The sequence below is a fragment of the Acipenser ruthenus genome, chromosome 49, assembly GCF_902713425.1.
Source record: "Acipenser ruthenus chromosome 49, fAciRut3.2 maternal haplotype, whole genome shotgun sequence".
Lineage (NCBI taxonomy): Eukaryota > Metazoa > Chordata > Actinopteri > Acipenseriformes > Acipenseridae > Acipenser > Acipenser ruthenus.
The window spans coordinates 3,097,610-3,122,301 of NC_081237.1; the positions used below are offsets into that span (position 1 = coordinate 3,097,610).

At 41.0% G+C, this 24,692-nt stretch overlaps 1 protein-coding gene across 1 annotated transcript in view; it reads left to right on the plus strand.

Annotated features, from left to right (window-relative positions):
- Positions 1-23,772, plus strand: part of LOC131721864 (glutamate receptor ionotropic, NMDA 3B-like) — a 45,252-nt gene extending 21,480 nt beyond the window's left edge. Inside the window, exons 2-9 of the mRNA XM_059015015.1 lie at positions 8,613-9,235; positions 11,053-12,148; positions 13,400-13,545; positions 13,952-14,067; positions 16,638-16,789; positions 18,961-19,125; positions 20,081-20,151; positions 20,531-23,772. Of these exons, the coding sequence (XP_058870998.1) occupies positions 8,613-9,235; positions 11,053-12,148; positions 13,400-13,545; positions 13,952-14,067; positions 16,638-16,789; positions 18,961-19,125; positions 20,081-20,151; positions 20,531-20,978 (2,817 nt within the window). The 3' untranslated portion in view covers positions 20,979-23,772. The remainder of the gene's footprint in view (positions 1-8,612; positions 9,236-11,052; positions 12,149-13,399; positions 13,546-13,951; positions 14,068-16,637; positions 16,790-18,960; positions 19,126-20,080; positions 20,152-20,530) is intronic.
- The last annotated feature ends 920 nt before the right edge of the window (positions 23,773-24,692 follow it).

Sequence of the window (24,692 nt, forward strand, 5' to 3'; positions counted from 1 at the left end):
GCTCGGGATGTTTCCAATCGGGATGTTTCCAATCGCTGAATCCTTCTGTAAAAGCATGCGATCTGCTGGAGAAAAGCTTACATGCAATGCAGTAAACATTGCCAGTAGATGGAGAGTAAATAAGCCAATCTTGAGCAACAACTTCACCGTTGTGCAGGCGACATGAAAAAAGATCTTTAGAAAACATTCTTCTCTTCCCTGCAAACAGCCGCTCAGAAGTCCAGATGTTTTCTACATCCGCGTTTCTACTCAGCCGAACCTTTACAAACCAAAAGCTGCCTGGCGTTTTCATCTCATTTTCTCCACAATGCAGGACCTGTAGAAACTTGGTCAGTGTAGATAAATGTACCTTTTCTTGAGCAGCTTCGAATGTAGTAATAGGCTGTTGAGCTTCTACTGCATTTTCTTCTGCCTGCAATTTCTCAATACCGCCTTGCTCCTCTCCACTTCACAGCTCTCTTGTAGGGGCTCTGTTTTTTATTTTTTTTTAAACACGCTAAGCTTCGGAATGTTTTCGACTAAAGCTGCTTCTTTTAAACATTTTTTTTTTGTTTCCGTTTAGCACCCCCACTTGATTAGTGACGGTTGGTAGCCAAATCCATGACTTACTAATTAGCATATCAGCGTCAGTTAGAATACGTCTTTAACGCGAGTGTGCGCACGCACACAGTGATGCGTACATTCATTTACATATTCACACTGCAGTTCAAGCTCATTGGTGTTCCACTAACAACAGGCAGGTCACATGTAAAAAACACTCAAACCATTTGAAAGGGTGGGGGGGAGTATCAAGTGTTATTAAATAAAAATGTAAAATTGTGAACAGTATTTACTGCTCTTACAGTGGTTCACAGGATACATATACAGTCTAAGGCTCTATAAATAAAATAAATAAAGGTAGATGAAATATGTAAGCTCATGATTAAGGGACCCCTAGTTTTCTGGGGGCCCCGTAGTCCCATCCCTTAATACGGTCCTGAGATTCCACGCCTGGTAATCACACACAGCAGGCAGGCTCTCCCAGGAGCATCAGCTACTTCATGAACTAGTTACAGTATATATACACACAAAAACCCTCTTCATAGTCCTGAAATACATATTTTTAAATCATTTAAATCTTTTGCTTACATCCCCCCCAAAAAAAATTTATGTATACTGCCATCATACCTCCTTTCCTCTCTCTCTCAAATTCAAATTCAAAGGTGCTTAATTGGCATGACCATTATTCACAGTATTGCCAAAGCAATGCATACACAGTACATCATCTGAACATTAAATAGACAATAACACTGATGAGAATAATAATGATAATAATAATGGTAAACAAATATAAATAATAACCACGTTATTAATAATTTAACAATAACAACAATGAAATATAACAAGATTTGAACTAATGTAGAGTGCTCACTGTTTGTCCCTCAGGCTGTGACAGGCGGCTGTGTACTGGGCTGCCAGTTGGACACAGCTGGACTCCTCTCCGAGGAGGATTGGGAGTTTTTGAGAGTCTGGCAGGTCTGGGAATGTTTTGCAGAGATTTTTTATTTGTGGGAAGAAAGTTTCCCTTATTTCTGTGTATTTTGTACACTGCAGTAGAAAGTGCATCTCTGTCTCTACTTGTTGGAGTTGACAGTGATGACACAGCCGGTCCTCTTTGGGCAGCCAGGTCTGCCTGTGTCGGCCTGTTTCTATGGCCAGGCTGTGCTCACTGAGCCTGTATTTGGTTAGGATCTGCCTCTGCTTGTTGTCTTTCACCCTGCTCAGGTATTCAGCCAGGGTGTCGTGTCTTTTTAGGGCCCGGTAGCACTCTAATTTGCTTTGTGTTTTTGTGTGTGTGTCCCAATAGGTGAAGTAGTTTTGTTTGTGTTGTGTTATAATTTGGTTAACTCGAATTGTCTGTGTTGGAGCAGTGCTGTCCTGAGGCTGGTTGGTGTTAGTGTGTGTTAGTGCAGTGAGCTTCAGGACCAGCTGGCTGAGGGGACTCTTCTTTTGGCTCAGTTCTTGGTACTGCAGGGCTTTACTGTGGTAGGAGTTTGGATTGCTTTGTTTTAGATGAAGCCAAAATTTAATTGCTCTTTTTTCTCTCTCTCTCTCTCTCTCAAAAGAATAACAGGGAAACAAGTTCTCAAAGTAATTAATAGCGATTCTAAAATTAAGTCTTCCAATTACTTTGCTCTAGTAACTTCTGTATAAACCATTTGTCGCTAATTTGAAACAAACCAGGACAGATTACCTGCAACAAAGGTTTTGAATTAATAGGTTTAATTGAAGCACAGGATGATTTTTTTTGTTTTACTTAATTCTGTTTAAATTACTTTAGGCAAATTAGTCAGTTAACAAAAAATTGAATTAGTGTGTGATTGATCAACGAATCAATTAAAGTCTTGTAAAGATCAAATCTATTTTAGTATTCTTCTTGTCATTCATTTTGTATTATTAAAATTATCTTTTTTTTTTTTTTTACTCCTAGCAGAAAAAAATGATCCACTTAAAATGATAAAATAATAGCCTGACATTTCTGAACAAAGCAGAAGATATAGTTCAAGTTAAACGCTATATTGATTTTAGCCTCCAGTTTAAAATATGCATCATTCGTCTTGATAGCTGGATTGTGTAACACTGTGTGACATGAATACATTTCGTCAATCACGTTGGAGGAAGGTCATTAGCAAGTGTGTATCATTCATAATCATGTGGTTATCAATCACTTTCAAGTTCCGCTGTTTAACCCTTACTATTCCTATTACCAGACATCATTTTTAATACCTATGTTAAAAGGAAACATAATTGCTTTTTAAAGCAGTACATTGCATTGCAAGTCCAGTCAGTCATAAGCTGTTCATTAAAAACCTTTCTAATGACATCACTTTGATTGGCCGGACCTGTAAACCATGCTATGATAATGAAATGCATGCCAGCAGCTGTAAAAACCAGACTTCAATATTAGAACTGATATACAGCTTTTTCTGCATTTTGTATTCGAAGGGTTATTACTGTTTTTTTAATAAAATACAAGCACACACAGTATTAAAAAACATAAGACAAAGACTACCAAGGCATTTTTAATAGCAAGTGAACAGTTTAGTAAAGATACATTTAGCAAAGAAATGTCTTGATCAGAACTAGCAAACTATTCAGCGTAGCTTTTTTTGGTAGGACCGTCTTGGAATGGATTTTTCCATGAATGAGGATCATCTGTGAGCTCCCAAAGAGGCTCAGTGTCTACAGCCATCCTCGTGAGTGGAAAAAACACAGCTCTCCATTCATGGTGATGGACTATTCTGGTTACACAATTTATAAAAGAGAAAGTATGTTTAAATCTAAATTAAACAGCTAAATATGGAAATCATCTGAAATCACCTTAGCAGTGGAAGAGTGTGGTTGGACTGGTCATTCTGTCGCTGGATTTGATTGAATGCAACATTTCAAAATGTGATCCGGGAAGAAAAATATTCACTCAGCACCGTGGAATATTTATTCATTTAACCAGGAAAAAACCCATTGAGACTGAGGCCTCTTTTACAAGAGTGTCCTGGCAAGATGACCAGAAACAGAATTTCACATTCCTAAAAATAACATCACTCTAAAAGACAATCTCATCATACATTCAATCTGGGATCAGAAGCTTTTACAGTTCGATAATTCTTGGAACCTACTCATTAAAATAAATGTAATCGAAGTGATTATTCTTCGTTTAGCCGATACATTTGGGTTATTTATCTGATGCTCAATCATCCCGGATACTCTTGTCCAGCTTATTCCCTGCCATAGGGGGCGCAGTAAGTAAATGCTGATCGGCCAACCCAGGACCTTCTCCAAGGCACTTGATAAGCGCAAGACTAGATTGTATCCTATACTTGGGTATATAATACGAAAAAGTTATCCGATGCTAGATCTCTCAACGCTTGTGTGTCAGGGCGTGAACCGGTGACACTGCAAGCGAGCATCTTAAACCCTCAGTACTTGAAGCCTGTGTTATTTTCACAGCATTCTTCAGCTTGATCCAGTAGTGCTTCATTGCATTCAGAAATTGAGTTAATTTGATGTATCCTTCCCAGCAGCGGTAAAACATGTCATCAAATCACCTTTTAGTACATGCCACACAAGGGATTCATATTCAAATTGCAGGCGTCAATACTACGCGCCACTGTGAGAGCAATAGGTGTCCTATATTTCACACACTTGGAGTTGTTCCTTATTGGTTTTTCAAACAAACTATTGACTGGATTTCTATGAAAACCTCCATTTCAATGTCTTGGTACATTTTCAAACACGACCAAACAATCTCTCACTTGTCAGTTGTAAATAGTCCCCAATGTTTCAATATTATTTTCATATGACAGCTTATACTGGGTATCATTTTCTATTAGATCCTAGGGGATTTTAATCTGTTTTCTAATGCGCTGTGGATATTGGCTCTCTGGGCAGTAGCTGGATGATGGCTGTGTTGTATTATTTAAGATGATGGATTCCAGTTGAACCCATTTAGAAATTAGGAAATGTAGATCTTGGGTCGCTAAATTCCTGCAAGAAATCTTCTTTCAGTTTAACTTGTGATATAAACCCGATGGCCCTTGCTGTCCCCAGCCTGATTTGGTAAATTGTTTCATTAAAATGAATGTAGCTAATAAAATAATTCCATGAATCTCGCCTGTTTTGCACATTTTATTAGCCACAGGACACATGTCTCAGATTTGCAGTTTAGCAAACAGGTATTTTCATTTTAAAACATGATGCAGGATTTTTCAAACATCAGCTTTATTGCATCGAACTCGCGTTTTAGTAACGACAGCTTTAGTAGCAAGGGATTCTCAAACGGAATGTGTTACTAAAATCAATCCGATAATGCTTTGAAATTGAGTTGATGAGGTCGTTAATGGAAGAATTTTGCAATAAAAAGATTAATTGTCGCAGGTCACTTACATCACTTCCTTTCTCAACGACTACTAAGGGGAACTCGTTAATCAAAAAGCATGCTAACGAGATGAAGAAGAATGATTTGCTGTTATCACCTGCTGGAAGTGTACAGGGCCAACAGACACCTCCGTTTAAAATGATGATAGAACTCCCTAACCCAATACACAATGTGTTTATGATTGTTCAGTGAATTCCTCTCATCATGTTGAATGCATTTTCTCTGGCACTCCTTCCTCGCCTCCGCGATAAATAAACTCAACATGATTACAAGTAGCCACCAAGCATTTGCAGTGTTATAAGAACATTTTATATGCATGCACACGTCTGGAGATGGCCGTGTATATTGTACGTACAGTAAGTGTGTGGTGGGGGGAGTCTGACAACATGTATACTTACAAATACGTTTAGGCAAAATCCATGTCAAAGATCTGTTGCCTGACAGCCCTGGCCCTGGCAGCTTCTCCGGGAGGAATATTCTGAGGTGGATCCTGTGTTTCAAGATGAGGGGCTTCTTCCTCCTCAACTTCCTCAAGTTTGGGGGTCCTATTGAAGCACCCCCTGATTTGTCGAGGCACCAAAGCCTAATCTGTAGAAAACCAAAGGTCAGCTCGATTGCATTCCTAGTGGATCAGTGTGTCCTATGGTACGCTTGTTCTTCATTTGTGTGTGGATTAGACACAGGTGTTAAAAGGACGCATTGCAAATCCACAATCACCTGTAAGGAAGCTTTATTGTAATATCTAGTATGCTGTTTTCTATACCAAGATTTCATTATTTACTGGTGGTTTTTATTTGTATAATTCAAATAAAATCTACAATACAGCTGAGTTGTTATATAACGTACGTATCCAGAATTCAGAGAGGCTACAGCTGCATTGATCATTTCTTGGTAGTAACATTACACTGGGTGCAAATAACAGTATATCATTTTAGCAATACAACAAACGTTCCATAAGGTTGCAAATGGTTAATACAAGTGAGTACATCTCATTCAAAACCACAAGTATAGAAAAGACTAAAATATTTTCATGACTACAAATATTGAATTATCTGGGTAGTCTTACAATACTGATCTACTAAAATGCTATCTGGTGTATTGGGTCTCTGAAATGATGTCTTTACAAAAAGTGCATGGGCTACTATCCATGTAATTATATATATATATACAGTATAATACAGTATATAATACAGTATACAGTATATATTTGCATATATTGTATGCTCTCATAGGGATCCAAATTGAAAAAGCAGTATTCAATGCTGGTATAAGGTTTTTGTTCCTCATAGAAATCTAGGCTTGCCTAATACAGAGCTTTAGGTTTGCTGGTTTTGCTTCCATGTAGTTTGTAAGATATTTAATACATTCTTTGGTAGCTTAATGAATGAGAAATATTGATGTCACTCAATATTTCATAGCGCAGCAGTCACTGACCTCAATCTAACGCCAATAACTTCTCTGATGAGAAGGCTTGAATTACAGAAGCTGGTCTAAAGAAAACGCCTTCGAAATGAAACTTATAGAATTGCTTATCATCTTCCTAAAGACAGGAACCCACGCCGTCATTTATAAAATATTTCAAACCTGTCACTTGAGTGCGTGCACTGCTTACATTATATTATCAACAGTTCAACACAAATGCAAACACATGCTATTTTATTTCAAATGATACCATTGCATATATCCTGTTTGTATAACTCTCTATTGCTGACTCTGCTGAGGTCATTATTTGTCATGGGGGCTACTTCTGAACACCATCCTACATCTGAACTGTGAGGGGGTTTCAGATAGGATTGCTTAAGGGGCTAGCACCTGACTTTCTAATTTCTGAGAACTGCAGGTGAATGGGAGATCTCCATACAAAATCATAATTACAGATGGGCAAGAAGCTATTGCAGTCAGAAGCAGACCCCTTGCTTGACAGTAATACGCCTTGTAAATAACAATACTGAGCTCTTGTCATACAATATTCAAATGTTATGAAAATATAGCCACCCCTTACTATAGTTCACATATTTGTTTAATTCATGGTTAGGCCATGTCGACAGTAGATTGTACTGCTTCGCTTTATTGTATAAGAGCCCTTCACTTATTCACTGTTTTCAGTATTTCATGTTTTCTCATGTAGTGGGCGCTCATGGTGGCACCCTGCTGACAGTGTTATGGCATGTATTTTTTTTTACCTTCTTGTCACTACTAGGCATGGCTGAGTACTACTATGACTATACTTCTGAGTAGCATTTTACTAGTACCAGGACCATAACTATTTAACTAGTAATTGAGTTGTTCTTTTTGGTAAGGAGTATTATTATTATTATTATTATTATTATTATTATTATTATTATTATTATTATTATTTATTTCTTAGCACACGCCCTCATCCAGGGCGACTTACAATTGTTACAAGATATCACATTATTTTTACATACAATTACATAATTTTTACATACAATTACCCATTTATACAGTTGGGTTTTTACTGGAGCAATCTAGGTAAAGTACCTTGCTCAAGGGTACAGCAGCAGTGTCCCCCACCTGGGACTTAACCCACGACCCTCCGGTCAGGAGTCCAGAGCCCTGACCACTACTCCACACTAATGGATCGGTATGCCCTGAGGCATGTACTTTAGACTGTTCTGCAAGTAAAGAGTTAACAGAAATGTTGGCAGGCAACTTCAACTAAAGAGCAGCTCCTGAACTCACGTAAAAACAAACTTAACCTTAACACAGGCTATATCAAAGAGAATAAAAAGCACAGCATTTGAGTAATTAAATAAAAGCCACTCAGAAAGGGCAGTATTCAAAGCTACTGACACTCTTCTGAGTTAACCCCAAATGCACTTCAGAAGTTTTACCTGGAAACAAATCTGTTGGTATTTATTTTGTGGTGAGCGTGTGCTTCTGGAAATCTGAGCCCCAGGAATTGCTAACAATCTCAAAATGACGGTAGGGTAGGCAAATGCTCATTGGTTATTGAGGGGCTTGTCCGGGTTACAGGCTATCCTGATTGATGGAATAGCTACAGTAGTCCATGAACATTTGTGGAGTGTCCTCTGATTGCTACACAAAGAGCCTCTCTGCTCAGTATTGGACCCTGCTGGTCCACACAGCCCCAGCTCCCTCTTTACTTGATTACTCCCCTCTGACACATTTCTTACAAATGCTGGATGATAACAAGGCTTTTGACTGGAATATAAAGCAGAAGGTTATAATTTAGATCAGACTGACATGATAAACTAGATGAATGAAGGAGGTCCCTGGAAGAGAGGGGAGAGGGGAGAGGGGAGAGGGGAGTCTTTCTCTCTTCATTTACACCTACCTTCCCAGTTGGGCTTTTGTCTAAGCACATTTTAGTAACACAAATAAACCTTATCATTTAGTCTTTCATTATTTAGGAATGAAAGCTTGCCAGGTGCAACCTCTTGAGTTGTAACCTCTTTGTATCCCTGGGACAGGAGGCTCAACACATCTTTACTGAGTGCTACTTCTGAAAAGACTTCGAAAAGCTAAACTTAATTCTCAAATTGCACAATGATTGTTTTCCAGGATGAATGACACCAATTCTAAAACTATCAGAAAAACAACTTAAGACTACTGACAAATATTAAGGGTCTGAGTTGTTTGGTACATTTATTGGGTAAAACAATCTTGGTTTTCCAGACAGGTAACCCTCCCTCTTGTCCTCCCCTCCCGGCAGAGTCCCTTCCACCTGCAGATGTTGACCCGCAGCCCCTGGTCCTCTCTGGCAGAGCTCTTACTGAGCGTGCTGCAGGCTGCTGGCTGGAGGGAGGGCACGGCCCTGCTGTGTGGAGGCTGGGAGGAGGCCCCAGTGCTGGACTGGCTGAGCCGTCACCCTTTGTCCTGGCAGCTGGAAGCGGTACTGGACCTGACCCAGGTGGCAGAGGAGCAGGGGGGAATATTCCACTTCCTGTCCAAGCACTTCCGCTCCCTAGGCCTGAAGACTCTGCCCCATTCCTCCTCCGTCCTGCTGTTCGGTGCGGATCCCCAGTGCATCTCGGCAGTGCTCCACTCTGCCCAGGAGCTGGGCCTCACCCTCCCTGCAGTGCACTGGCTGCTGGGACAGCCTCTCACCCCTGAGGTGCTCCACACCCTCGGCCTGCCCTTCGGCCTGCTCGCCTATGGGGAGGTGAACCAAAAACCTCTGGACTTCTACATCCAGGACGCCGTGGAGCTGGTGACCAGGGCTGTGTCCGCGGCTGCAGCAGTGTGGCCGGACCGGGCCCTTATCCAGAGCATGGTCAACTGCTATGACAAGAGGAGCCAAGAGAGGGCGCCATCTTCTGGGCAATACCTGGCCAGGTACATGTCACCTCAACCAGATGTTTTGTGCTAGCGTGAGTGTAATTGGATTCATGTTTTCTCTGGTTTAGACGCTGTTTTTAGGTTAAGTTACCTCAGCACTGTTCCAGCCCTCAGCAACTTTATTTATATTGTTTCTTTGAAAGCTTTTAAACAAAAATGATTGCATTCCTGTTGTAGGGAACCACTTGAGGCTGTATTATCCTGCTGCTGTTTATCACTCCAACACACAAGGACAGACAAAGGAGATGGGTAATGACTGAAGAGTGCAGACTCAATGGGTTTTCTGTATCTAAAGGGTTCAGCTATAGGGGTTGTCATGAGTATTTCCTCCCCTTAACTGAATTGTAGCTAACCAAATAATTCCATCAATCTTACCTGTTTGGCATTTCCATTCGCTCCATAGGTCTCCAATATGCAGCACTGAAAGAAGCACATGTTAGAGCCAACAGGAGTTTCCATTTGATCTGATATCTGATGCTACTAATTTAAAGAAGTCTCTGTTTGCAAACCATGCTTTTCACCCCTTCCTGGGTCATTTGACTTGGAGGGTTAAACTGTCCCCACTCCTTCACTGTCAATAGTAACCAAGCAGCTGCTTCCCCCGAATGACTGGCATGCATTCAGCCAGTAAAGTGACCTTGCAGGGGTGAAATGACCCAGGAAGTAAAGTAGAAGCAGACTTCCTGAAAGGCAAGGCAAGCACTCTGGCTATATTCTTCAAGCTAGTGTGGCACCAGATTTTTAAATGAAAATACTTGGTGCTGTAACACACGTTTCCAAAAAAAACTGCACATTTCAAACCTATGTTGCTAACGGACGTGCAAAAAGATTTATGGAATTATTAGCTACACTTGAACTATAAAGAAGCATCTAATAGAGTTATATGACTCCAAGCGTCTGTGCATGGGTTATAGCAACACTCGTAGCACGTGGTGGTGAATTGGAGAGCTGCAAGGTGGCGAGGGAAACAGACACATATCTGTCTGACAAGGTCTTTAGGACAGAGCATGCACAGCAGAACAAATAGAGCCATCTCCAGGAGAAAATAACATGACAAGAATCTGTGTGCCGCTCACTCACCTGCGGCTATTAGAACTGTCTCCCAGCTGACGTACTGAAGAGGAACATCTACTTCTCTCGAAGACAATCGGATGGAAAGTGTTTTACTCCTTGTAGCCAATTTAGTTGTAGTTGTTCATTCACATGGCATAGGTAAACAAACTAGGCAAATTACTGTACAAAATTAAAGTTATCCAACCAGAAATACTTTATTCAGGGTGCTAGTTTGAAGCCAAAATTTCCAAAAGGAATAAAATAAACATGATGTTTAAAACTAGAACAAAAACTAATCACAACTCGAAGATTTAAAGCTGAATATCTGAAGCGATATTTAGACAAATGGCCATTGGTGTAATTTTGATCTCCTCTGTGAAACTGATGTTGTGTTGAGATTTACCTTTTACTACCTCACGTAGCTGCAGAGGGGATCATTGTCAAATCTGCTTCCTCACTTTTTGTGTTTAGGAATCTTTTCAGAAGCAGTGGTTAAATAAACCCAGTCTTAGCTGCTGTGCATTTGCGTTTTACCCTCACATTGACGACAGGGGTCAGAATCCGTGCATCTCACAGCACTGCCCGTTACACTAGCAGAAACAACAGCAAAGAATTATACAAAAAACACAGCAATAATGAGATATTTAAAAATGATATCAAGTCCCTTTGAAGAATAGATGCTGCCTTTTTCTTTTCATAAAGAAATTGTGCTGATAAAGATGTGGAAAAGTGTTTGAGGATCATGTGTGTCTATCCTGCAGGTTCCTGGCTGACACCTCCTTCAACGGACAGACAGGCCCTGTAGCTGTAGGGAACTCCTCCCGGGTGCTGACCTCACCCCTCTTCCACATCTGGAGCCTGCAGAGGGACCCACTGGGCCAGCCGACCTGGGTGACGGTGGGCAACTGGAAGAGAGGACGGCTGGTGGTGGAGGAGCAGGGCTTCTGGCAGGTCAGGGGTTTACGCAGGAGGTCAGGAATGGGAGGGGGGCCAGGGAGCCGGGGGGTGAGGGGAGACGGGACCTGGGGGAGCTCTCGGACCCGGCTGCGTGTCGTCACTTTGGTGGAGCATCCTTTCGTCTTCACCAGGAAGGTGGATGAAGACGGCAGCTGCCCAGCTGGCCAGTTCTGCCTTGACCCTCGGACCAACGACTCGGAAATCATAGACAGGTACTTCCGACATCTTTCCCGGGAAAGTAACGCATCAATCCCATACGAGTTCCGCAAGTGCTGCTATGGCTACTGCATCGACTTGCTGGAAAAGCTGGCAGAGGACTTGAGATTTGATTTCGACCTTTACATAGTCGGGGATGGGAAATACGGAGCCTGGAAGAATGGCCGCTGGACCGGGCTGGTGGGAGATCTTATGAGTGGTGCTGCAGATATGGCGGTCACAAGTTTCAGTATCAATTCAGCCCGGAGCAAAGTTATGGACTTCACCAGCCCATTCTTCTCAACTAGTTTGGGCATCCTGGTTCGGAGCAAGGATACTGCCGCCCCCATCGGTGCCTTCATGTGGCCCCTGCATTGGTCAATGTGGGTGGGCATCTTCGTGGCTCTGCACCTGACTGCCCTCTTCCTCACCCTGTACGAGTGGAAGAGCCCCTACGGGATGACCCCACATGGGCGAAACCGCAAGAAGGTCTTCTCCTACTCCTCAGCCCTCAATCTCTGCTACGCCATCCTGTTCGGACGCACTGTCTCCAGCAAGACTCCCAAGTGCTGGACCGGCCGCTTCCTCATGAACCTGTGGGCCATCTTCTGCCTGCTGGTGCTCTCCAGCTACACAGCCAACCTGGCTGCCGTCATGGTGGGAGAGAAGACCTTCGAGGAGCTCTCAGGAATCCATGACGCCAAGGTGAGTTCAGTGGTTCGGGACGAAGCCCCACGACACAGAATTGGTATTGAATGGTATTTCTTTGATGATTATGAAGTACAATACAAGATGAAACGCTCGCCATCATACACACTTGCTTTCAGGGTCTATCATCTGGCTTTTTGGGCGAGACGATAGGTGACTGGTGGAGGGGAAGATTATATATTTTTCGATTGACTGAAAGTGTGTGTGTGTGTGTGTGTGTGTGTGTGTGTGTGTGTGTATTTGGTGGTGGTGGTGGTGGTGGTGGGTCTTTCCTTACAACAGCAGGTAATCTTACAGAGCATAGTATGAGTTACCTCAAAACTGCTCTTCAGATCTAGTTGCCTACCCTTGATTATATATATATATATATATATATATATATATATATATATATATATATATATATAGGCTAGATCAGCCAAAGTGTCTTTATGGGAGTATTAGACCCCACCATTTAGTAATCTTCATCTGTGGATCAAGTTTCCTTTAGTTTTGCTGGCAATACACTACTGTGCACTAGATGGTGCTGTTGCTTATTAATATGCCTCTGGCTGATCTAGCCTACGTCATGTCTATGGCACGAACTAGTACTGGGCAGAAGCTCCTGGACCCATCGTGCAAACACCTTGACACAACAATAAAGAAATAATTGCAATGTTGTGAAAAAGGGAAGAAATTGTCATTTGAAAGTCTTTGTGATTAACATGCTATCAGTTTCTGTGTCAGTCATCACATCCCAGCAATGTGAAGAGATGGACAGGGTGATTGTGATTGAATTAACTCAGTGTGCCCCAGTACTAGTTGGAGGTTGTGTACTTGTTCATCTGGAAAGGTCAATTATGATAAACTATCTTCATTACAGGGCTGCCCCAGTGGAAATACAAGCAGGGGACACACACACACAGTTCAATAATAAGAATACATGTGTTTAAAACACAATCAGTTCAGTCATTAAAACAATTACCTGGAAGGTGCTATGCAATTTAACACTGGCTTGGATATTTTAAGTGTGCTGACTGTTCCCAATGAAGGGAAACGCTCATTCTAATCATGGAATCCCCTTTAAAATCCATTCACCTTCCTTGTTAGTGGTGTCCCAAGATCTCTGCTGAAAAACACCCAAGTGTGAACTGGAATAATCAAGGAAGAGATTATTATGATCATTGACTGCACCATTTGGAAAACCCTGAGATCTGCAGGACCATAACACTGATTTGAGGGGTGTCTCTCTTTCTCTCTTTGTTCTAGCTGCACCACCCCTCCCATGGTTTCCGCTTTGGTACCGTCCGGGAGAGCAGTGCAGAGGACTACATGAAGAAGAGCTTCCCTGAGATGCATGAGTACATGAGACGCTTCAATGAGCCCACCACCCCAGACGGTGTCGCCAACCTCAAGTAGGGACTGTTGGGGGAGGAAGGGGTTTTCAGAACAGATAATTTGACACTAGAACATATGCAAATTCAAAACGGTCTCCATATGGCGCAAGGCACTCAAAACCTAACTTAAAAATGACCTTCATCTGAAGTGGATTAGCCTAAATATATGTACAAATATACAGAGAGATAGACAGACAGTGCCTCCATATACCCCTATAATCTGATACTGTCAACTCTCATTTCCAAGGTTTGTTTGTGTTTGATAAGATCATACATGAAGGATTATATTTCTTTACCGGCGTTGATGTCTCCAGTCTTTTTCTCTACATGTGTGCATTAAGTGAACATTGTCCTGAAGATGTGAAGACTGTGAAAGTCCCGGGACAGGCCCTGCTCTTACCTTGTGTTCCCCTGTGTGTTGAAGGACAGATCCGCCTCAGCTGGAAGCCTTCATCATGGACAAGGCTCTGCTGGACTATGAGGTGTCCATCGACGCAGACTGCAAGCTGCTCACTGTAGGGAAGCCCTTTGCCATCGAAGGTGAGCCACACATTCCTTTATTTACAGAACAGCTGCTTCCGCATTAGAATGAGATGATCAAGGAAGTGCAGCAGATATCCTGAGAATAAGACACGGAAACTGAGAACTTCTCTTAACCTAAAAGTAGCATCAGATATTTTTAATGACTTTTTGAAAGAGTTAAAGCGCCTGTTAATTTTACAAAACTAGAACCGAAAACAACCAAAATTTCAAGTTCCCTTTCAGACCTCTCTAGGCGTTTCATTTTTCATTTTGTAACATCAGCGTGTTTTTTTTTCTCTTTTCAAAAATAGGAGTTAATTAAAGAACCGAGGATACGCTTTGAAAATATGATCCTTCATGTTTTCAAATGAAAATCCACGTTTGCTGTATTTGAGACCTGCGTAGTTAAAGAAAGTGCAAAACAGGTTTATCTGAGTCATACTTAGACATGTCAGTTTAATTATTGTTATTATAACACTGTGGTTACACAAGAATTAAGACAGATTTTATGGAATTATCTTGTTAACTACCTGAAGTTGTTTCTGACTTCTTCTGTAGCGTTGCTGCTGTGCTTTTCTTTTGTGAAAAACACCTGGGTAGATTAAAATTGTACACTTCAATAAAAAGCTTTTGACAAATGTAGGTCGATGTTATCCAACACCATAATTAATTCAAAAGCCTTTTTGGAATGAATAAGGGCAGTACAGTCAAAACTGCTAATAAAACATTTATCATAATGTGTGCGTCTTTCACATAGGAAAATGTTAGATGGTGACAATTCATGTCAGGTAAGATTGAATTATTTCATTATTTCTATGTTCTAACAAAAATAATTCAATCCATCTTGTTGTGCATTCATGTACAGTATGCCTCAGATGTCCAGTTTTGAAAGAAGCACATTATCTTTTAAAACATGGTATCTGGTACTGCAAAACCACTGTTTGAGATCAGTGCTTTCAGATAGTATTGCACTTGCTTGGTCATTTGTCCCCACCCTTTCAATTGCTTCCTACTTGTTAATAGCCAACCAGCACCTTCCCCTATTGACTGACATGCTTTTAGCCAATCACATGACCCAGAAGACACTGCTGAGCGGAAATGACTTAGGAGGAGTAACATATTTCTTGTGAAAAAGGCAGAGAGAATCAAAACTTCCTTAAACCTGAAGTAGTAACAGATAACATATTTAAAAACGAAAATACATGTTTGCTATACCATGTGTTTCTTTCAAAACTGCACATTTCAGACTGATGAAAGTGAACGTGGTAAATGTGTGCACCGCTATGGCCTAAGGTTTTGCATCCCCCTATAAAATTAACTCAATCTGCTTCATGAAGTCAATTGAAACCTGCTGAATAATGTTACGTTAACATATTGAATTACATACCGCTTTGTAGAAATCGAAATCTAACATGAAATACTATACTACTATTATGACACTCTATATCATTTTGTAGTTTCTTTGATAACATGATGTTAAATAAAATATCGAAATTATGTTATTATGTCTCAAGCCTGAAATTCTAGGTGAAGCTGAGCCTTTGGCCATAGCTGTAGGGCAAACCTGATATTCTGGGACCATTTATAGGACAACCTGTCCTGAGCTGTTTAAGGAAAGTGACTGTCATGACGAGTGTCTGTCTTTTCAACGCTTCACACTCTGCTGGGTTGCGAAGGTGAACGGGCTGCTTGTCCTGCAAAGTGGAATGAGCCGGCAAGATTGCAAATCAGCATGCTGACGGAGGGGAATGGTGATCCCAGCACAGTTAATGTCACTACAGATTCACTGTACACACCGGAAATCTGCCTGAGATCCAATGGGACTGGGTGAACTACACAGAGCTAATCATCAGGGTTTGTCCAGTTAGACACCCACATATTACAAAAGAGTCCACATTTTGTGTTGAAATTTAAAACCGTATAAGAACATTTACAAACGAAAGGAGGCCATCAGTGCCTGTCCTGCTTCTAGTAGCTGACAGATCCCAAGACTTTGTCGGGTCGGGTCTTCAAGGATCCCGGTGATCCAGGTTTGGAAAATGTAAAATAATATGCCCCCCACATACTTATAATCAGTGTAAAAAAGGCACCAGGCAAAGTGTTTAGCTACTTGACTTAGTTTCTTATAAAGGCCTAGTTAATAATAAGGTTTCTTGGAAATTATAAGATCCTTTCTCCACTTCATTTCCTCACCGTCATTCTTTTCAGAAGCAAATTTTGCTGAAATAATTAGTAAAGATGACAACTAATCATACAGAAATGGGTTGGTCTATAAAACATTCCTTTAAGTGTCCAGGAAATAAAGTCAGCTACCTGCAAGTAAAGACCGCTGTGGCTATTAGAAGACAAAACACTTGTTTTTAAGTTATTTTGATCTGGATCTTGAAAGTTAAGTCGCCAAGATTCCTAAGACCCATTAGGTAATATATATATTTAAATATAATAGATCCTTACATTTCCTAGACCTAAGTTGTATTCTATGTAATCACAGTGATTACACAGATGGCTACTAATTTCCACATTGAATTGTACGCAGTTTCAAGGGTCTTCTGTAATTCCTGCTCCCTACTCTTATCTCTCCCTCCCAGGCTACGGGATCGGCCTGCCCCAGAACTCCCCCTTCACCTCCAATGTGTCGGAGTTCATCAGCCGCTACAAGTCAGACGGCTTCATGGACATGCTGCACGACAAGTGGTACAAAGTGGTGCCCTGCGGGAAGAGGGTGTTTGCTGTCACTGAGGTGAGTGTGTGACCAGAGCGACGCTGCTCCACCACCTTCTACAAACACAGAGGACCCGATTCAATTACCATTTACCACACTGCCTGCCTCCCAGTCCCTCAGCTCTAAGAACTAAACCACACTGCCTCCCTCCCAGTCTCTCAGCTCTAACCACTACACCACACTGCCTCCCTCCCAGTCTCTCAGCTCTAACCACTAGACCACACTGCCTCCCTCCCAGTCTCTCAGCTCTAACCACTAGACCACACTGCCTCCCTCCCAGTCCCTCAGCTCTAACCACTAGACCACACTGCCTCCCTCCCAGTCTCTCAGCTCTAACCACTAGACCACACTGCCTCCCTCCCAGTCCCTCAGCTCTAACCACTAGACCACACTGCCTCCCAGTCCCTCAGCTCTAACCACTAGACCACACTGCCTCCCTCCCAGTCTCTCAGCTCTAACCACTAGACCACACTGCCTCCCTCCCAGTCTCTCAGCTCTAACCACTACACCACACTGCCTCCCTCCCAGTCCCTCAGCTCTAACCACTAGACCACACTGCCCCCCTCCCAGTCTCTCAGCTCTAAACACAGCTGCAGCGCTTAACCTAAAGAAAAACCTTTTGAAAATAAATACATCAGCAGCGAAATCTGAATCCGTCAAAAAAACTTTTTTTAACAAAACATATTATAACGTTATTTTAAGATGACTGTGAACAAGACAGTAATCCAAAATGATGTAACAAGATGAATCAATTTGATTAATAACTTGATTTAGTGAATATTGAAAATAGCTTCAAATTAGTCTCAAATGTATTAATCATAGGCATTAATTGGATTTTGAAATTAATGTTATCAAGTACAAAAGTTAGCATGAAAACTTTCTATAAAAATCACATTTCTGCATCTCAAAACTTAGCCCACAGTACAAATGCATTCAAGACAACTCATAAGCAAAAACAACATGTATTATGTGGTAGCTTAATGCTAAAACAGTAAAAACACTGTTCCTCTCTTGTGCATGTCGTAAATTATTACTAGAAGTGTGACTCAGGTCCTCTCAAATGCTTCTTGTTTAACTGGGACAGCCGCTTAATCAGGAATATTTTTACATCCCTCGAGGCGTCCCGATAAAGCGGCGCCTACTGTATAAGAAAGATATGCTGACCTGCCCAAGTATCTAATCAATAGGAATTCAGATCTCGTATCAGTTAATTAACCAGCCTGCCTCCTGGGCCTTTACAGGTTAGACAAGATCAGGCCTCTCACCCGCCTGCAGCCCTGCACACTGCTGTCAGACTCCTTCAGTACAGTTATTAACTGAAGCTCGTGTGTGTGAGTTGAATGGAATTTTTGGATTCATCTTGACTGCTTTTGATAACAAGAACTCCCGCAGGTTTTTATTTCTGTTAGGGTTCTGGTGCCCAAATAGCCCACAGTAAAACACGTGATCCCCCCACAGCCACATCAAATCCTATCTAGACCCCACTTGTGCAATTTTGCTCATCTTAAAACGATATTATCTTTTAATATTTATCACATCCCATAATACCCAACCAACTTACTGAGGACTTGCTAAAAGATGGCGCTCACATTAAAAGTAGGTAAAATGATCTTAAAATGATCAAAATTTCACAAGAGATTCAAAACACAGGAAAAAATAAGAATGTGGCAATAGACAAGCTATTTTCTACAAATAGACCCAATTGTAGTTCCATTAAAGGTGAAACAACTCCTTTAATGAGGCGTGACTCTAAATATACTTTCATTAAATGAACTCACACTGCCCTCTTGTGGAATAATGCGATATGATAACTGACTCTTCCTTATACCCTGAAACTATAGGGGGACTGGGAGAGGTAGTGTGGTGGTCTAGTGGTTAGAGCTGAGGGACTGGGAAGGAAGCATTGGGGTCTTAGTGGTGAGAGCTGAGGGACTGGGAGGGAGGCAGTGTGGTGGTCTAGTGGTTAGAGCTGAGAGACTGGGAGGGAGGCAGTGTGGTGGTCTAGTGGTTAGAGCTGAGAGACTGGGAGGGAGGCAGTGTGGTCTAGTGGTTAGAGCTGGGGGACTGGGAGGGAGGCAGTGAGGTGGCTAGCTGTGCTTGAAGCCCCAGTGAATCAGCCCTCAGGACAGACTCCTAACCCAGAGCAGGCTCCTCACACTGGGCATGGTGATCTCTCTCTCTCTCTCCAGACCCTGCAGATGGGGATCAATCACTTCTCGGGCCTCTTCGTGCTGCTCAGCGTGGGGGTCAGCGGGGCTCTTCTCACCCTGGCTGGAGAGCATGCCTTCTACCGGCTCATCCTGCCTCACATCCGCAAGAGGAACAAGTTCAAGTACTGGCTCCACACCAGCCAGGTAAAACCACAGCGACCGAGAACCACAGCTCACCGTCCAGCTCTCCGAAATGTCTCCACAATATACAGGACACATCACATGCAAAAAAAAAATAACCTAGTTAGCATAAAGGGATCATAAAGATGTGCTATCACCAAAAGGGGCCATGTAATGTAAAAGTTGCTAAGTTCAAACAGACACATTTGGCAAACCTGGCCCCCTACTTCTATATAAAAGTGGGGGCCAAGGTTGCCAATTGTATCTGGTTTAACTGAGCCACTTTCTATTCCATCTTTACAGGGCCGCTGATCCCCTTTTTCTATATGTATATATTGGCCCCTTCTCTAGAGACCACTGGGACTGGGCACTTTATTCTTGCAGCTGGATGTGAAATGTTTTTGGACAGATATCACTTATTTTTGTCTTTCTTTTTTAAAAATAAGCTATAGAATGCACACCATTTAAGTTTTAAACTTTTGATTTGATGCCTTTGTTAATAGAGAGCTAGCGATTCCATGCTTAGTAGAGGTCAGTTATATAGAAGAGAGCATAGCTATATACAGCAGTGTGCACATATATCGGAATAGCAGAAGATTTGTCATTTCTATCATTTATGGGCCAAACTACATGAAAACCTCAGGGTGTGACAGTGTTAGACCACGTTGTGCTTTAATTAAACAACTTCTAAAAAGTTGCATGCATTTTATCATTTGTGGCTATGTGTTCCTTTTCGTTTAATATTTTTAATGAAATGCACGTCACCTATTAAAGTCATCAATCAAATGAGACAATCACTAATTTGCCTATTTTGATGATTTTCCAAGATTTAGTTACAGTGGATTGATTTTATACAAATCAAAACAACAGAAGCAATGGTGTGTTCTAATACATTTGCACACTACTGTATATATATACACACACACACATTTACAGTGACTAGGAAAGTGAAGGTATTAACTTGTTCCTCTTCTTGCAGAAAATCCACCGCGCTTTGAACATGAGTTTTGAAGATGTGAAGAACCAAAAACAACCAAAAACAGAGAAAAGGTACCGTGTCCTCAAAAACTCAAACCTGCATACAAGACACATGAAGCTTTCCAGCTGCACAGACACTTTAAGAATTTACCTAGCTTGTGTCAACCACTTATCTTTAAATTTACAGAAAGACTACTTTAGGATAACTTATATTAAAGTAGTTTCAGTGTCTTATACTGAAGAATAAATTAAAATGGCCATATACATATACATATTAGATTGACTAATCTGTCTTTTGAGTGGAGTTACTTTTTCCATCCTACAACAGTGGGAGTCAGGAGTTTTGAGTTCCTAAACCTGAAAGAATCTGTTACATCAGATTCAATTTGTTTTTACAGTGTGACAGTGTGAAAGCAGCACTAACTCCCTCCCTCTTCTATCTCTCATCCAGTTGCAACCTTCAGAGGGTCCAGCCCCCCCAGCCCCCTCCTCCCCCCGCCAAGTGGAACAACGAGAAAAACAAGAGTGCCCAGGACAGCAGGGACAACAAGCGGGTACACTTCAACCTGGAGACCCTCAACAGCAGCCGGCTCTTGGCTCAGGTGGTGGCGGCGGGCAGGGAGGGGGCTGTGGCAAAGGAGGCAGCGAGGCCCTGCGAGAACGGCTGCTCTTCCTGCTCGGGCACCTCACCCCCCTCACCCCGAAACACCGAGCTGGTGGAGCTGGAGAGCCGCATCGAGGAGATCCGTGGGCAGTTACGGGCCGCACTGGCGCGGAAATCAGAGCTGCAGTTCTGCTTGGCGAGGGAGAGAGAGTGCCCAATGCCAGCCCCGCTCCCTCTCCAACCCACCACCACAGAAGAAGAAAAAGCAGCTAAACAGAGCAATGCAGACAGGTGATTGGGCACCAGGGCAACTATTTTTTTTAAATGGGTTTAAAAAGTATAATTAAGAAGTGCAATTTTAAGGATACAAACCTGGACTGGAAGGGCCTAGGTAGTTTTTTTCCCCCCTGATTCCTCTGGGCGATGACAGGAAGAATGGGAAGTCAGGATTTTTTCATTATTTTTTGAACCTTGCAGTTTCATTTACAGGGCATCTTCGGAAATGTATTTCTCAACAGCTCCCGGCGCTGAATCAAGATTTACGGTACTGCATTAAGGGTGTACCGGATAAAGACTTCAATCGGTATCAAACTTGGATTGCTCAGAGTACCGAAATCCTTTTCTTCAGGAAGCCTTTGTTCCCTGTTTATTCTCCCTGCTTTGATGCTCCAATATTGCATTAATCTTAGAACAGTATTTTGTATTAAGCTTTGCAGATGACATTTGAACTTTTTGAAATGCTACAATCCAAGACCCCAGTTCTGATTTATCACGACTCACAAAAAATGTCTTGTGATGGATCTTTACTAGCGTTCCCAAAAACCACTCGAGTGAGTTTTTTTAAATCATTTTTTTACTGAATGTTGGAATTGCGCTGATCATTTTTAAAGGCGATTTCTCTTGTAAGGATGGATATTCTGCCCATATGTGTTATTGGGTTGAATCAAAATGGGCAATACTGAGACTCAAGTAAGGAGAGCTAAGGATAGCCTTCAGCCACTGTGGGACACTATGGTGTTGTGCCAGAAAGACTTGATTTCTTTCCAAGCTACAATATACTGAACTGTAAAATAATAAATGATAACTTCATTAAGCATCTTTATTTTTTGGACAGTATTCCTAGATTTAGAGAATGGTTTAGGTTATTTTTGTAACTTGATTTACTCAGACAAATTCATTTGAGACACTAGTGTGCCAAAAAAGGCCTTAATACTTTTTCCATTTTTAAAAAACGAGTTTTATTTGGATGTATTCCATGCAAGTAGAATAGAGGAAATCAGGTTCTGAATACAAGTTTAAAAAAATAAATAAATAAATTATGGGACCTGCCAGGGATAACCATAAATATCCAATCACAATCAAAGATACACTGATCATCCCTGAAAATGACTCATCAAAAAAAATGCGTAAGCACCAACTCCTAAACAGCATCATCTCTTTTGTTTTACTTAGTTTTGCTGAGAGACAAATTACTACCCAAGTGAAATATGAATATTATAGTTTCAAGGAGTGGCAAACATGAAGTAGTGAAAAATAATGACTCCCTTATTATTTAAAAACAAAAAAACATACTATATCCTTTGTATTGTTTCATGTACATTGAAAGCGGAGATTTAAAGCTATTTAGGTACTTTAAAATCCCTGTTCTTATCACTAGTTCTGCCTTTTGTTGAGCTTTGTATTATTATTAAACCAAAACTATCCACCTGGTCTAGGTGCAATCTAACCATGTCACCTACAGCACAGGCAATGCTTGGCAGGAAGCAGCCTCTTATGTATTCATAATCTATACGTGAAATCTATACATTTCTACATATCCTGAATGGAGAGTACAAAAGAACACAATTAATTTGAGCAAAATAATAAAGGATCTGTATTTCTGATGTGAGACGTTAGAAATGGATTTTAAAGCCCGGGTTACCACTTCTTTTTAAGACTCAATTCTCTGTCACAACGCACTTTAACAAACTCCTAATCACTCTGCATTTTAAACCAAAAGACCCAAAAGAAGAGGGGAAAAAGCCAAGACACATACGGTTTGTATGTACAAAAGACAAACTTTTTTTTCTACATTACAGTTAAAAACAACATTAGAATGAAATCAGAAACTTTAACACATTAGAATGAAATCAGAAATTTTATTTATCACTTACAGTATTTAATTGAAGGGTTCCCACAGTGTAAAAGAATCTCTACAAGAATATTGTACAATATACTGTTCTGCCACAATCATCCTGCTTCCTGGTACATTATAGGCACCCAAAACATGTAACATTTAGTACTTTTTTTTTGTCTGATTAGTCTTACGTATCTCTTAAACTCAGTGAATTGGTAAGGACAGAGCAGCCCATTAACCAATTCTATAGCAACTGTGAAACACTGAAGTTACTTATTCAATAAACTTCCTCTTCCAGGCTTATAATAAATCCATCCATTTGCAACCCCTTTAAAGGAGTGTTAACCCATTTTAGCTTTATTAACATTATCACGGGTCCCCCTTTAATCGTTTCTTACTGCATTTGTTTAAGATATGTAAATATATGATATGCAATACTACAGATAAACATACAGGTGTCTTTGCAATTTGACCACTGCAGTGCATGACGTGTACAGCGAGCAGCAGGAGACTGTAATCTATAACGTTGTCTAGTATCTCCGTATTCCAAATGATAGTACAAGCAAAGAACTAAAAGATCTTCCAACAGCAAAGAGGGGGACCAGTGATACTAGTTATAAGGTCTAAAAAAGTTTTTAAAACCTTGATTAGCATTCTGTTAAGCACTTCTGTTTCATGCTTTCAAATTCAACTAATGGAGCAATTGTGGTTCAACTTTCTATACTGATAACCCACAACTGCCCCCCACTTTCCAGTTTAGCTGTACAGCTGTGACCAAACATTTTGCACCACCCTTTACAACGAACTAATTTGGCTTCATAAAGTTGAATGAAACCTGCTGAATATTGAATTACATACCGCTTTGTACTTTTGTACATTTCAAACATAGTACATACTATTGTGGCTTCCAGTAGACTTTTGCAATATCATTTTGTAGTTTCTTTGATTACATGATGTTAAATAAAAGATCTAAATTATGTTCATATAGTTTTTTGTTTTTTTTTGTCTCAATCCTAAAATTCTAGGTGATGCAAAACCTAGCTGTACATTACATCTGTATCGCTTACCCAACTGTGGCACATGTCAAAAAATCAGTTAAGCTTTGTCATTTTCAGAATGTACCCCTGTAAAAGCTCAGGTTTTAGATTTTTAGATTCGTTTTACACTAATGTCATACTATTCCAAGAAATTGTCTGAATCTTAAGTGACTGATATTTAGTTACTGGTTGAAATAAAACCAATTGAAAGCTGAAGCAGGTGACGTTTCCAACCAATCTGCTGTGTGTACAGCATCGTTTGGAGAAACTTCATTAAAATTGCTTCAAAATATAACATTCAACAGCTGGCAAATGAGTTGCAACTTGTTCATTTAACCCTAAATTGGCAACTTGCTGGTTTTAGTACTATTATTTTTACTTTGACTGTAACGTGACCAATAAGTGGGTTTCTGGCTCTGTGGAATGATATTTCTTCATGGTCTCGTACAGGAAAGAGGAAATCAAGAGGGGTAGGTATTGAGGGTATTCCAAAAAAAAAGAGAAATCGCTAATGTGAATCCACAGGAGCAAACAAAGCTCAGCTAGTCCATCCCGAGGTTATTCAGCAAGAACCTGGGTTTTGTCTGCAGCGCAGGATCTTCAAAGCTATAGTAACATTTCACAAACTTAAAAAAATAACTATCAGATCTTTGAGACCTTTTGGGAGTTCAGGCCGACAAAATCTGCCAATTGCATTGCGAGCGTCATTATATTTACGACGCTGGTTCTGTTTCTTAAGGTGCTTGCAGACTAAACGATGGGTCATAGGAAAGACTAAGTCAGTGGTTACATCATGCGCATTTCTAGTAAGCCTGCTTTAATCAAGGTAGATCCCAGCTCCTACAAGGGATTTATT